Genomic DNA, 14608 nt, shown 5'->3' on the forward strand with positions numbered 1-14608 from the left:
TATCTGGGCCGGTTTGGACATTTTTATGAACCGTGTTGTGTGGCTGAAAGTGCGTGATAGTCTAATTCAAATATGTGTGGCCGACTAGAGTAAACTAATAAAAAGAGAAAAAAGAAAAGAAAAGAAAAAGGGAAGGAAACAAAGAAAAGAAAGTCCAGACATTTTTGTCCGCGTTGGATCCTAAAAATGTCTAGACGGTTCGATTTTGCGGGCGGAAAAACTAAAAGGGGAAAAAGAAAGAAAAAAACCCTCAAAGCCCTAGTACTCCCCTTCGTAGACGCAGGCAGTCAGCAGCCGACCAGAAGGCAGCAGACGCAGAGCAAATCCAACAAGAACACCACTAGTGCTGCATTCGCAGCGAGCGAGGAAGAGGAAGAGGGTGAGAGAGAGGGATGGCGTGCCTGCACGATCACGAGTGTGGGGATCACAACTGCGCCGCCGATTGGTCGCTCTACAATCACATCGACATCCCCAAGGTTTCTTCCCAATCTCTCTCCGTCTCTCTCTGTAAATCAGAATCTTCGCTGTAGCCTACTGTATTTCGAGTGCAAAATCTTCTATTACTACTGCAGAAATTCGAGAAACTGTGGCTCTGAATCTTCCCCCGTTTTTTCCACAACCTGCAGGTGGTGGCTCTGAACGAATCTGTGGCCGGGAGCGTCAAATCGGTCTTCAAGTCGTGGGACCAGCGCCTCGAGACTTCCGGGGTATGTACCGAGATCCTTGAATTAGACATAACCCATCTTCTTATGAGTGTCGGTGCTTATTTTCTGCCAAATATGCCAGGAGTTAGACGTTTCTAGATAACCTGTCACTGATATAGAAACAGTTTCAGTATCGATTGCTGTGTCCCTATGTGGATTATACTCGTCTCCTTTGGTATTACATTAGAAAACGAATAGAAAATTAGCAACTTTCTGTGCATCCAGTAGGTACTATTTGTCCTTAAAAAACTATTACTGGGTACTTTTTTTATCATGCCACTAATGTCAATACTGTCATGATTACTGAGGGCTACAATTTATTTTTCACAAGTACTCCCTCCGTTCCAAAATAGATGACCCAACTTTGTACTAACTTTAAAAGTTAGTACAAAGTTGGGTCATCTATTTTGGAACGGAGGGAGTACTAGTAAAGATGTCTATAAAGCATAATTCTAGCGCATAGTAGGAAAAGGGAAATTGCCAGGACGTCTGAAATATTAAACGGGAGAAACAGTAGGCCAGCAGGTTGGTATGCACTATGCAGACATTTTGAGCTCTATGTTTTATTACCCTTTATCCTCCATGTTACACAAAATTGCCATTCTTCTGCATGCGAATTTGGATATTACTTATGTTTGTTGTATCAGCTTATCAGTCTTGACCCTAAATCCTGTAGGGTACAATGAATCAAGATCAAAATATTGATGCTGTAGCTTACAGCGTTTATTCAGTGACAAGTGATTTTTTCACTCATAACCTGTTACTTAAGTTTCTTTTCATACCTGTTACCTGCACTCTTATGAACATTCTTGCTGCACCAGGGTTTTCTGGAGAGCAATGAGGGTGACCCTGAGTTACTTGTTTTCATCCCGTAAGTAGCTTACATCACTTAATGATAATTGGATATATATCCGTGTCTTGGCTTCTTTCTTTTCCATCCCCTTCTGCTGTATAAACTTGTTATCTCCGCTGAGGAATTAACAGAAACGGTGGTAGCCCGGTTCGAAAAAAAGATATATGTGTGTGCCTGCCCCACTCGGTTTCTTAAGTTAATTACATCATTGCTTCACTTGCCTTAAACCCACACAAGCTGAATATTTTATGTCTTCAAATGCAGAATTGACAGCTTTAGTGTCTAGGACACAGAATTTGTGGTGTTACAGTTATGTAAGGCATTAGGTGGATTCTTTTAGTTCGGTCATTTCATAATTTTTAAATTTTAATCATTTGGTCATGAAGTTGTGCTTAATTGTTCTAGGCTAGTGCTTGTGGACGTGTACTGGTTAACTGTCACAAGTTGAACTATTTTATGCCTTCAAATGCAGAATCGACAGCTTTAGTGTCTACAGAAATTTGTTGTATGGGGAGTCAAGAAGTTCTCATCGAAACATCAAGAAATTGTGCTGTTACAGTTATGGAAGGCATTAGATGGATACTTTTAGTTCATTCATTTCATAATTTTAAAACTTGAATCATTTGGTTGTGCTTAATTGTTCTAGGGTAGTGCTTGTGGACATGTATTGATTTATACATGTTGTCTTCTCCCTGGACATATATATATAGATAAAAAAACTTCGTTTGCTGGTTTGGTGCCAAGCAATCATTCATTACAACTGATTTCTGTGGAACACATTTGTGCACTTTTAGTCGTTTAGGCAAGTCCTTTTTTGCACACCCTTCCATAAATTATTTCAATTATCCTGAAGGAGTCAAAAGCAACATGGAGAAATAGAAAGAGGCCAAGAAGAAAGCAATCATTCATTACAACTGATTTCTGTGGAACACATTTGTGCACTTTTAGTCATTTAGTCAAGTCCTTAGCTGTGAGTGAAGGAAGAGGTCGGGCCTATGATGAGCTTTGTTAGTGACTAGACACGGGAAGGAGAAAGGGGCATTTACAACATGGCGGAAGTCCGCCAGAGGAAGACAAGGGATCTCAACCAAGTTAAATGCATAAAGGACGAGGCAAAATGACTCCTAGTGGAAGATGAGGTCAAGAATAAAGGAGCCGTTCAAAGTTATACTAATTACCGAGGAATTAAGCTTATGAGTCATACTATGAAGCTTTGTGAGAGGGTGATTGAGCATCGCTTGAGAAGAGAGACGAACGTCACAAAAAACTAATTTGGTTTATGCCCAGGACCGTCAATAGATGTGATTTTCTTGCTACGTCAGCTTATTTAAAGATATAGGGAGCATAAAAAGGATGTACACATGGTTTTCATCGACTTGGAGAAGGCTTATGACAAGATACCTAGGATGGTCATGTGGTGGGTGCTAGAGAAACATTAAGTCCCAATAAAGTTCATTACCCTCATCAAGTATGTGTACGGTAAGTTGTGACAAATGTTCGAGCAGGTGATAGTGAGAACGACACCTCCCAATGCCATAGGACTACATCAAGGATCAACCTTGAGCCCATACATCTTTGCCTCAGTGATGGACGAGGTCAGAAAGGATATACAAGGAGATATCCCTTGAGTTCTGTTTGGATGTAGGCATTCAAGGCCTCTAAATTGCATTGGCTCCAATATTAAATCTGCATGACATTGATATCGACATTCAACCCGAATTCTGGTGTTTGTATGGTGAAAATATTGAATTGCACATTGTTGTACACGTCACTGGCCTTTCATCTTCTTCTCTTTCTCTCCAGCATGCTTTCTCCTCCATGCAAATTTAGAGCATGATTGGTTTGATGCCAAAAATTGGCATGACAACATTTGGCAAATGGCAAAATATTGGCTAGTGCTTGTTTAGTTACCAATTTCACTTGCCAACCTCACAAGAAGTTGCCAATTTTTGGCAACTTTTGATATTGCCAATTGTTGGCTTGCCAAGTATTGGCAGTGCCAAATGTTGGCATGAAACCAATTAGCCTTTTAACTTCCGTTTCCCTGCCGGAATCGACCCCTGTGACGGCCTGCACAGCCCCATGCACCACAGGCCACGAACACGAGGAGCGGTGCGGCAAGCCCCCCCCCCCCCCCCCCCCCCCCCCCCCCCCCCGCGCGCGAGCGTGGTGAGGATGGGCAGCGCAACCACGGTCCGCTCCACGCGCACATGTGAATGGAGTGGGAGGGGGCTGCCGCCGTGGTCCTCTAGCCAGTCTCGGCTCGTGGAGGGCTCACAGACAGGCAGGGGCAGCCATGGGGGGAAGCGGCATCCATCGCCATGTGAGGCAACAAACAGCTGCAGCTGCGGTGATTGAAAGCATGAGCAATAGGTGGTTTGGCGCACGCGTGCCGCGTCTGAGATATGGGATGAGGCGGACTACCGTGAGGAATGAGGTAGCTGACCTGCGCCAGAGAGAAGAGAGGGGGAGGGCAGAGAGGCCAACTTGTGTCTTCCCGCTTCGTGCTGCTGTCCCTCTCCTGCGCGTGGCATTTTTCTTTTTCCAGGACCGCTCCTCAAAGGGGTAAGTGGAGACTAGGGGCGAGTGCTGTCGAACTTGCCACAAAGTCAATGGGTGAGGTTCCGAATTCGGGCAAAGTGATGTGACATCCTAGTTTAATAGGATTGATAGTACTACCCATACCAATAAGGTGCATCTTCTTTTTGGGAAGCTCATCTCATAAGAACCGCTTGGTTAAGTGTGCTTGGCTTGGAGCAGTTTGGGGATATGTGTGAACGACCTGGAAGTTTCTCAGGGTGCACACGAGTGAGGACAGAGTGTGCCGGAAAGACTTGTGTTGGTTTGTGGGCCAGTCTAGAGCTCATAGTATAGCTAGGAGTAACTACTGCCAGTGCGGGAGTGGCTGGTGTGTTACAAGTGAGGCGGGTGGGGACAGCGGGCTGTTCAATATCGTGCTTCAATTCCAAGTCTTTCCGAGTCTGAATACTGTTCCAAACAAAGAAATTCGGGCTGCCCAAATGCCAATGTTTAATTCTGGGCCTCATTGCCAATATCCAAACAGTGCCTTGGTGTATGGTCTTTGCTGATGATGTGGTCCTAGTTGACGAAAGTAGGTTGGGTGTCAATAGGACATTAGAGTTGTGGAGACAAACTTCAGAGTCCAAGGGGTTTAGGCTTAGTAGGACCAAGACCGAGTATATGACTTGTGATTTTAGTGCTGTTAGGTGCGAGGAGGGAGAAGGGAGAAGTTAGTTTCGAGGGACATATAGTGCCTAAGAGGGACACCTTTCCATACTTGCGAGTTGGGACCAATGCTCCAAAGCAATGGTGGTATTGATGAGGATGTTAGCCACCGAATCAAAGCGGAGCGGATGAAGTGGTGGGAAGCATCTGGCATCCTCTGTGACAAGAAGGTCCCACATAAGCTAAAGGGTAAGTTCTATAGGACTGCAATCAGACCTGCAATGCTATATGGAGCAGAGTGTTGGCCTACTAAGAGGCAACACATCTAAGAAATGAGTGCCACTGAGATGCGCTTGCTAAGGTGGATGGGTGGCCACACAATAAAGGACCAAATTAGGAATGAGGGAATACGAGATGAGGTAGGGGTGGCACCTATTGAAGAGAAGCTTGTCCAACACCGGCCAAGGTGGTTTGGACATATCCAATGGAGCCTTCAGAAGCACCAGTAAATAGTGGTATTCTTAAGAGTAGCCAAAATACTAGGAGGGGTAGGGGGTGACCAAATTTCACATGGGAGGAAGGCAGTAAAAGAGACTTGAGGATTGGAATGTACCTAGGGATTTGGCTCTTGACAGGACTGCATGGAAATCAGCAAAACCATGTACCAGAATCTCGATTTATTTTGTTTACTTGTACTTCCTCTCTTCTCTTTTGGGTTCTCACAGCTTCTGTTAGGTTTCACCACTAGCCTACCCCAATTTGCTTGAGACAAAAGGCTTTGTTGGTGTATCCTGAAGGAGTCGGAATGCTTCATCAAGGGTCGTATGTAGACAAAGCAAGTTATCCGTGTTTTATTCTGTACTTCTGCCTCTGTCTTTATTTGCATTGAGTTCACGATCCATATATATTACATTTGGTTTGTGTTACTTTATACTGGACTATACTGGGATATATCATTTTTATGCTTGTGTTAATAGCTAAGACATGCTTTTTCTCTTGTTTCTGCTTGCAATTCTTATCAGCAATCGTTAACATGTTTCATTTGTTCCCTTTTCTTGTAGATTTACCTCAGATGTGAAGATCAAGAGCATCGCTGTCGTTGGTGGTGCTGATGGGACAAGCCCTTCAAGAATGAGAGCGTAAGTTTTAGAATTCTGGCTTTTCTCTTTCATGACTTACCCAGTTCTTTCTTCTTGAACCATAATAGCATGAAATTTATAAAGAATGTCGACTTGTCACAGATTTATCAATAGAGAAGGTATTGACTTTTCTGATGCTCAAAACATGCAGCCTGTGCAGGTATGTTTTTAGTTTGTTTATTTTCTTATCCATCCACAAGAAGAAACTCCAGCTGTAATTTGACATTGTTTGTGCCAGGAATGGGAACTGGCAGAGAATTTGCAGGGAGTTCTTGAGTATCAAACCAGGTAATTTTAGTAGTTACTTGTTCTGCTTGTGCTACTTAATACGAAGAGAAGTCCATATTTCAACCCTGAATTGTCACCAAAGTCTAAGAAACAACCCGAACTTCAAAACCGTTTACTTTACAACCCCAAATTCTCAAAATTGGACAAATATCAACCCTCCTATCCTCAAACCAGTTTTCAAGGCTGTTTTGGCCGGTGTTGAAGAGTTGACCGCCTAGTCAGCAACCAACTCAGCCGCCACGTCAGCCAGGCATCTAAACCTACTCTCTCTCTGTTCAGTCTCTCACCTTGAGCAGCGTCTCTCACCCAGCCCAGCCGCCGCCACTTGGGACGCCAGCACCCCGACCTTGACCCGCCGCCTCCAGCCCCGCCGCCGCTTCTCCCTCCACCCGACCAGATGCTTGTCACCGCTGCCCCTCCCAGCCCGCAATAGCAGTTGACCTGACGCCACCAGGCCTGAAGGGCCATACCCCTGCGCCGCCGGTGAGTGGAGGGCGGCGGCGCGGAACCACAGCCGGCCATCTAGACTCAGCAGCCCATCGCTCTTCACCTATGTCGTGCTCAGCAGGCTCACGAGCATCGGACTGGGCGCTGCGGACGAGCACGGTGAGCACCAAGCGAATTGCAACGGCGCGCACACTTGGCATGATGAGCCCACGGCCGGTAGAGGAAGGCAAGAGGACGGGACTGGAGCGTGGCGAGGCGCACGTCGCCGCTGGGGCTGAAGGCATCTCCGCCTCAAGGGAGAGCCAGGGACAGAGTTACTTTAGGGCAAAACTGGGCTTGGCCCGCCCAGGGCAGCAGAAAACAGTGAAGGCTGGGAGTAAAAGTGGCCCTTAAAGAAGTATTGTGTATAATTCCTTAGTCTGGCCCGTCCTGTCCCACCCAGCCCTTTTGATGTTGCTCGGCCATTGGGGAGGGCACATGGCGCTCTCGGAGAGGGAACACGCCGGCTCCGGCTGCCGTTGATAGAGGGGAAGAGGTGGGTGCAGGGCTCCATGGATTCAGCCGCTGGTGCATTGGTGGCCAGCAGGAGAGGGGAGTCCACGGCAGGAGCCTGTGCTCGTTGGTGGACACTAGGAGAGGGGGAGCTCCGATCCATGCCCGGGGGGGGGGGGGGGGGGGGCATCAGGCAGCAGGGGCGGGGTGGGGGAGCAGGGCCCAGCTCGTGTGAGGGCAGAGTGGCGGCACTGCCGTTCGCCGGCCACCAGAGAGGGTGGCGACGGGTCAGGGTCACGTACGCGGCGGCGGCAGCTGGGTGAGCCCTATGCGGCTTGGAATGGGAAGAGATTCAGGGCTGGGCATGGGCCTCGCTGATGTGGCAGCTGACTAGGCGGGTGAACTGGTCAAAACCGGCTTTGTCTGCGAAAACCGGTTCAAGGTTGAATCTTGCATGGTTTTGATAATTCAGGGTTGAAACTTAGATAGACAAATGGCTAGTTCAGGGTTGAAATATGGACGACTTCTCTCTTTGAGTTATATTGTAATAGTAGCAAAATGTTCGTGCATTGTTACGAAAGCCCCCCCACCCGCATATGGGTCGTTTAAATGTTTGTGTCTTCATAGTCTATAACTTGGTTATCTCAAAGTATACATCAGTTACATAATGGATAACAAGATGTGATGTCCTAATAAATTAATTGGCAATCTCGATGAGGGTTAACAGACCAGCATGAACTCAGATCTTTATTATAGTATAATATAAATAGTGAGTAAAGATATTCAAATTTAGCCTCTCAAATGTAAGCTTCAAATATATGTAGATGATATGCTCCATTAGATAAGATGCCTTTTACTGTTGTATAAGTTGGAGAATACCATCATATGATGTGAGGATGGCGTGTGAGGCCTCCAACACATCACACATGTCTGTGACATGTTGGATGCTATTTTCCAATTCGGCAATCTTTGCTATTCTTCGGAGGGGTATTAGATTTTGTGAGTAGGGTATTAGATTTTTTGAGTAGGGTTTTTGAGTCAAACATTTAATCTCAACAGTAGTCATTTTGTGAGTAGGGTATTTTTCGAGAAAACGCAAATGGCTTTTGCGTTTCATTGCATTGGAAAGAGAGGGAATTTACATCCTCCTATTAGATTTAAGTATTAGGTCACTTCTGTTTTCATGTGTTTACCGAGTTGCTTCTAATTACCAAGTTTTAAATCCTGTTATACTTTGTACTTGGAGTAGCTTGTATTGTTAGCTCTCTTTTAACTTTTTCCTCTCTTGGCCTTTTGTGTCTTGCTGTTATTGTCAGGTATTCAAGGTTCCAAGGTGTGGCCAACTTAACTCTGCATTTTCCTGACAACTTTGGTGGTGATACGACTAAGATATATTACATTGGTTTGCGTGGTGAAGCTACTCAGGTACATCGTCAAGATGTTTGTTTAGTCTGGAAATATAGCATGCAATGCTGATGTGTGACTGATCCACACCATCTACTGCAGAACAAAAGGGATGTTGTGGCCACAATTGTGTATGAAGTAATGCCCAATCCGTCTGATCACAAGTAAGCTTTGTTAAATTTTGATCTATTTCTTTGTGTTGCGATGCATCTATTCCGAAATTATTATAGAGCTGGATATTGATTTACCCGGTGCCAGCACACCATGCAAACGACTCTTCAGCACATCATTGTTGTTTCTTGATGATGCTTCTATACTCCCAAGCATCCGAGGACTTTTGTAATATCTCGCCCTTCTCTGTGCAGAACAAAATCCGAGACTGGAGGTGGTTTCTCACATGTTGAGTAGGCATGTCAGGTAAGAATGGTAACATCTAGCGTTGTGAAGTCACGCACAGTAATAATCTGCACTTTCTGTTCGGCTGCTACCGATTTTTACTTGTTTTCCAATTGCAGTGACATGCTTCCTCGGTTGGAGAGAAACCTGACCTCTGATGAGTTCTGTATGAATAAAACCAGTCCAGCTCTTAGATTCGTAGTTTTGAGCGTAAACCAGTGTATTTGTCGGTTGTCAATGGCTCGATGATGTAACTTAACTATGTTGCCTTGTGGTTGCCTGTGGCTCGATGAGGTAACTTAACTATGTCGCCCATGTCATCAGAGTTGCTAACAAGTTACTATGATTCTACCGATCTCCAATTGGTGGTACTTTTCCTTTCTTTCATTCAGCATTGGGGTCAGGGCGTCTTCAATGTTGCAGAAACATGGGGTCTTAAACCAAAGAATAGCCTCAAACATCGGTCTTGAGCCAAAAAAATAGTCCAAGACCCACCCTCAAGCATTGTGAGAAGAGGTATTAACAACAAAATCTTAAGACAAGTTTAAGACCAAGCCACAACAAATCTTAAAGACAGTTGTAAGACAAGGCCGTCAGGAATCAGGAATAAAGAACTATACAATCTCTCACATGATTTGAGGGTTTAAAACTAGAAGAGAAAAAAACTGACATGTGGGCTCCTTCAAGGCCGTTGTTTTGCGTTGTGGCTGAATGAAAAACATCTGGAGCTGATAGAAACTGAGAAAAGTTTGGTAGAAGCTGCGGGAAAAGCCGCCGGAGCTAGTAGAAACCAAGAAAAGCTGGTGGAGGCTGCTTAGAAACTGAGAAAGCTACTCCCTCCGTTCATTTTCCGTTCATTTTTGTAAGTCATTTCAGACAACTTAAAATGAGCTGTTTTGCACATTGTCTGAAATATCTTCAAGGTCTTATAAAAATGAACAGAGGGAGAGTAGAAGTTGAGAAGGCCGTAAAGCTTGTTTGGCAACTACTTTTAGGATGGTTGATGAGCCTATAGGTGATGGTGAAAGCATGAACGTTGAAGATGTTATTTAACAGTGATTTATCTGGTTATGTTGTATATTACCTTAAATGACATGATTTAGTGATCTAAACGCTTTTATATTTCTTTACGAAGGGAGTAACTATCACTAGAACTAGAGACCCCATGGGTTGCTGCGGTAATTTTGATGGAAAAAATGCATAATTGATTAGCTGCTATGTAAACAACTAAAACTACTTAAAGAGACATTTTAATAGTATTCCTGATTTAAACTTTTAAAAACATTAAGAAAATATGAGGCATATAGCAGAATAATGTATAAAAGACAAAAAAAAGATTTAGTTAAAAGAAAGTGAAGGATCAACTATACATGTATGTTCCAAGCGTTCAACATATATACCATGTCGATGAGAGCACACAATTTAGTGTGAAAATATTAACTCATGACTTACGTGCATGAACTGATGATGTAGCATGGCAGTGCTCAATATAGATGTACTAATGCAAAAAGTGATTTATAACTCACGTGCATGATTTGCTGATGTGGCACGGTTGCATGGCTAGATAAATAGGTAGTGAGTTGTAGCTATTTAGCATGGGATAATATCATACGGAAACCAACATTTGATGGAAACAATGAAATATCAACTATATTTTATGCTCCAAGCGTCCAACACACTATGTCTATGACAGCACAAAATATAATGCAAAATAAATAATTAATCGATGATTTAGATGCATGAACTGATGGTGTGGCAGTGCTGCATGGATATGCTAATGCAAAAAAAAAAAACTTATAAGTACATGCATGGCTCATTGATGTGGCATGGTTGCATGATAAGAAAAATAGGTAATGGGCTGTGGTGCATGTCACAATTTAATGCAATGCAAAACCCACTTCGAATGCACTAATGCATGTTGCAGTAGAGGATTCTTATGCATAGATTGAACAGATGCTAGTGGATCAAGCTAGCAATCTAATGACTACGACATTTTCGATGATGTGTAAGCACGCATGCTGAGATAATTAGAAGTAGCGGGGATCTCTCTCTTAGGTATATATGATTCCATTAACATATGCAGACATACACACAAGTCTTCGCGCACAAACTAGTCACCCTCTTTGTCATCCTCATGTCAATCGTTGTGTCTCATCAAAGCGTCTACAATGTTTTCATAAGTGACATTCATGATGACATGCTTAACTCCCAAATTAAGGCTATGAACTGGTGTAGATTGCTCAAATATAAGCAGAATTGAGACCCGATGTTGTAGGTTGGAACCACTGTTCAACATATCGGCCGATATTCCGATAAATCGCCCGATTTATCGCTTACCGTTGGCTGACCGATAACATAAATCGGCCGATATGGCGATAAATCGGCCGATATACCGATAAACTGGTCGATTTACCCCTTATCTTGGGTCGACCGATAAGTTCCCGATAAGCAATATGCCCAATGTTGGGTGGAACCCTAGTTCATGATATTTTCACACTTGGAGGCGGAAAAGGGGAAAAACATTAAGAACAACAAGATGATTCACTCAAACAAACCCAAATCACACATCCGCTAGAATGGCATACATGAGATCCACAAGTATAACATGAACAATCAAGGGAAAATAGCACAAGGTAAAGGTTCTTCTCAAATCCAAAGGAGATGAAGTCTTGATGATAGTCTTCTCCAAGAGGAGGTCTTGATATCCACTTGGGGATCTTCTCCTAGGAGGTCTTGATCTCCAAGAGGAGTGGGAGATGAGCAAAGCTCTCTCTAGATCATATCATATATTTTGCTAACCCTAACAGATGACCTAGGTATGACATATATAGGTGGCTTGAGGTGAGGGACGAGTGGAGGGGAAAACAGGCAGTCCACAACCAACTCACTATGAGAGCCTGTGCGCACGAGCTAAGTGGACCCCGTGAGCACGGTACACACCCGTTCGCACGGTACACGCCCGTGCGCACGGGGTGCTTAGCAGCTACACTAGAGGGGCCCGTGGGCACAGGGTCCTGGAGGCCCGTGCGCACGGGGTGTCTAGAAGCTCTCTGGATAGGCCATGCGCACGGGGTCGCTTGGGGGCGTCTTCTTCTTCCAGTTGCTTGCCTCCGTCTTCCTTGCGATCTGCTCGTCCTTCTTCTTGGACTTGGCGAGGCTCCTTAGCTCTATGGTGGGGGTCGTTTTCGTACCTAATGATGCATAAGGTTCCATGTTGAGGGAGCAACCAAGTCCCATCCATATTCATGTCGAGCTCAAAGAGGAGTGCGTTCACCTCGCTTTCGATGGCATGTGCACGTGCTCTTGTCATTGGTCCACTTGGTGCTTGACGAGTCGGTGTGGTGTCCATGGGGATGACCGAAGGATGCTCCGCATCACCCGACACATAGATCCTATAGGAATATTAGAGTAATCTCTCAAATCTTACAATAATCTAGCCTCACACGTATGAACATCTATATATAACCAACACAAATCTCACAATAACCTCATAGCAAGCAAACATATATGAACATCTATACAACCAACACAAATGCAGAAATCTAACCTCACATATCCTATATACCTAAAAGAATGATCCCCGCTATTTCTAATTATCTCAACGTGCGTGCTTTCACATCATCATTTTTTGTAGTCGTTAGATTTACTACCTTGATCCACCAGCATCTGTATGTTCTACGCATGAGAATTCTCTATCATGCAACATGCATTAGTGGATTTAAAATCATATTGCATTTAATTGTGACATGCACAATTTTCATGTTAAGATTATTTTTCGCTTATGCAGAAATTTCTCACATAGTTAAAATTGTAAGGACTTAATTAATGTTCTACACAATATTTAGAAATTATATATCCAATTCCGCGGCAATGTATGTGGTATCATCTAGTATAACAAACACATACGCCTCATATATGAACATCTCAACAATCTCACAATTGGATCACAGAAAATTCAGAAAACGGGGTACCTAACAGAAAATCTAGCCTCGCAACAATCTCACATCTCAACAATTTTCTATCAAAGAGAGATCTGAAGGACAGAAGTATCACCAAAGAACTAGCCATGGACAGAGGTGCGTGGAAGCTTGCTATCCATGTCTTGGATATTTAACTTGACCCTCGAATTCCTGGATATTTAACTAGCAAGTTTCACAATATGTGTCTACCTTTGCATTTCCATTTGATTGTTTCCCATGTTTCTGTTTTGTCACTAAAAATTATTTCCTTACTGCATTTCCACCTATTGCTCCAGATTATGTACTAACGGTTGCTCTCGAGGTTGGTGAACTTGTTGTTGTTGTTGTTGTTGCATTTTTTCAACCGAGGGAGGTTGTTGCCCATAGTATACCTGGCCATGGGCAACCCGGCCCGGAAAAGCCTGACCCGACCCGACCGGTTCTTTCCCGCGGGCTGGGCCTAGGCCTGGAAATTGAACCCGAAGGTTAGGTCGGGCCGGGCCTGGGCCCGTCATATTTGCAATTTACTGAAGAGGCCCTGATGAGGACATCAATACCATTGTTACACCCACAGCCCCTGCTGCTATACATACTGGACCGATTACTAGAGCTCGCACACGCCAATTAAATTACCAGGTACTTTCGTTTCTTGGTAACAACTCTAATGTTCATGACAATATGATGCTGCCTAAATTGGATCCATTTGTTTTGCTTACAGATGAAGGGCCTAGCTTGGACAAGAAGGATGAACATTGGAGCAAGATCAAGCATGGAGATGATGGCATGCATAAGGGGAACAAGAACGAAGTTTCAAGTGATGATTTCAGGACTTTGAAGCCACCATAATGAGTGCATGAAGGCTTGGACGAAATATACAAGATGTCACTTCATAAATTTCGTCTAGAGGCTATTATAGGTGCTACGACACCTTATTATTGGGCCAGACCAATGTAATTTTGAAATACTTCAGTATAGGCTGTTTTTAGAGTCCGTATGTGTGGGGAAACAGAGTTAGGGTTTGTTTCGGACCCCTTCTCCAAGGGGTCATGAAATCCCCCCTCTTCCTCCATATATACAACCCTTAGGGCGTCGTTTAGACTTTGGGTTTTGTTTAGATTAAAGTTCTTCATAGCTGCAACTTCACATACTTTGTGTTCAATGACCAAACCAAGACGTTACAGAACCCCGCCTTGATCAATAAAGCTTTCCTTTTATATTCGCAATATCCAGATTGCAATACCAGTTTTTTGCTTGTTCTTCGTTTGCTTGCAAGAAATAGACCCTCGTGGTCAGGTTGATCGTGCTCCGACGTGGTCAATAAACTCTCGGACTTGGTTTAGCGATTGCTAAGGCGCGGCGTCCTCACACGTTCATAGTCGGATCGTCAAAGTCTACTCCTCTGAAAATGATAATCACCATCTCATCAGACGAGACACCTTTGACTTGGGAAGAGTTTCGAGACACTCACCATGATAGTGCTTTTCCCTTGTTTCTGTGCAGCGCCGTGATTTTGATAGTGTTCTAGGATCATGTCTCTAGCACGATCTAGCCTAGGACTAGCACAGTACCGTCGTTGAGCGTTTATTCAACTTTGCATCTCTGAATTGATTATTGCTGACATTTTTTCTACCATATCATAAGCCTTCCCAGCTCCACATACATCTACATCATGCGTTTGACACCACCTGGCAATCACTCTGTCCAAGCTTTAAGAGTTTTGACTACAACGGTTGTCGATCC

The 14608-nt window shown here is 44.0% G+C and overlaps 1 protein-coding gene across 1 annotated transcript; it reads left to right on the top strand.

The window, feature by feature from the left end:
• Window positions 1-213: 213 nt before the first annotated feature.
• LOC109770602 (uncharacterized) lies at window positions 214-9271 on the top strand. Its single transcript, XM_020329318.4, has 10 exons — window positions 214-476; window positions 627-707; window positions 1526-1575; window positions 5805-5882; window positions 5985-6042; window positions 6121-6170; window positions 8426-8534; window positions 8616-8677; window positions 8879-8930; window positions 9029-9271. The coding sequence occupies exons 1-9, from the start codon at window positions 393-395 to the stop codon at window positions 8919-8921; spliced, it is 615 nt and encodes a 204-aa protein (XP_020184907.1). The 5' UTR covers window positions 214-392; the 3' UTR covers window positions 8922-8930; window positions 9029-9271.
• Window positions 9272-14608: the final 5337 nt, after the last annotated feature.

The sequence above is a fragment of the Aegilops tauschii genome, chromosome 3, assembly GCF_002575655.3.
Source record: "Aegilops tauschii subsp. strangulata cultivar AL8/78 chromosome 3, Aet v6.0, whole genome shotgun sequence".
Taxonomy (NCBI): Eukaryota; Viridiplantae; Streptophyta; class Magnoliopsida; order Poales; family Poaceae; genus Aegilops; species Aegilops tauschii.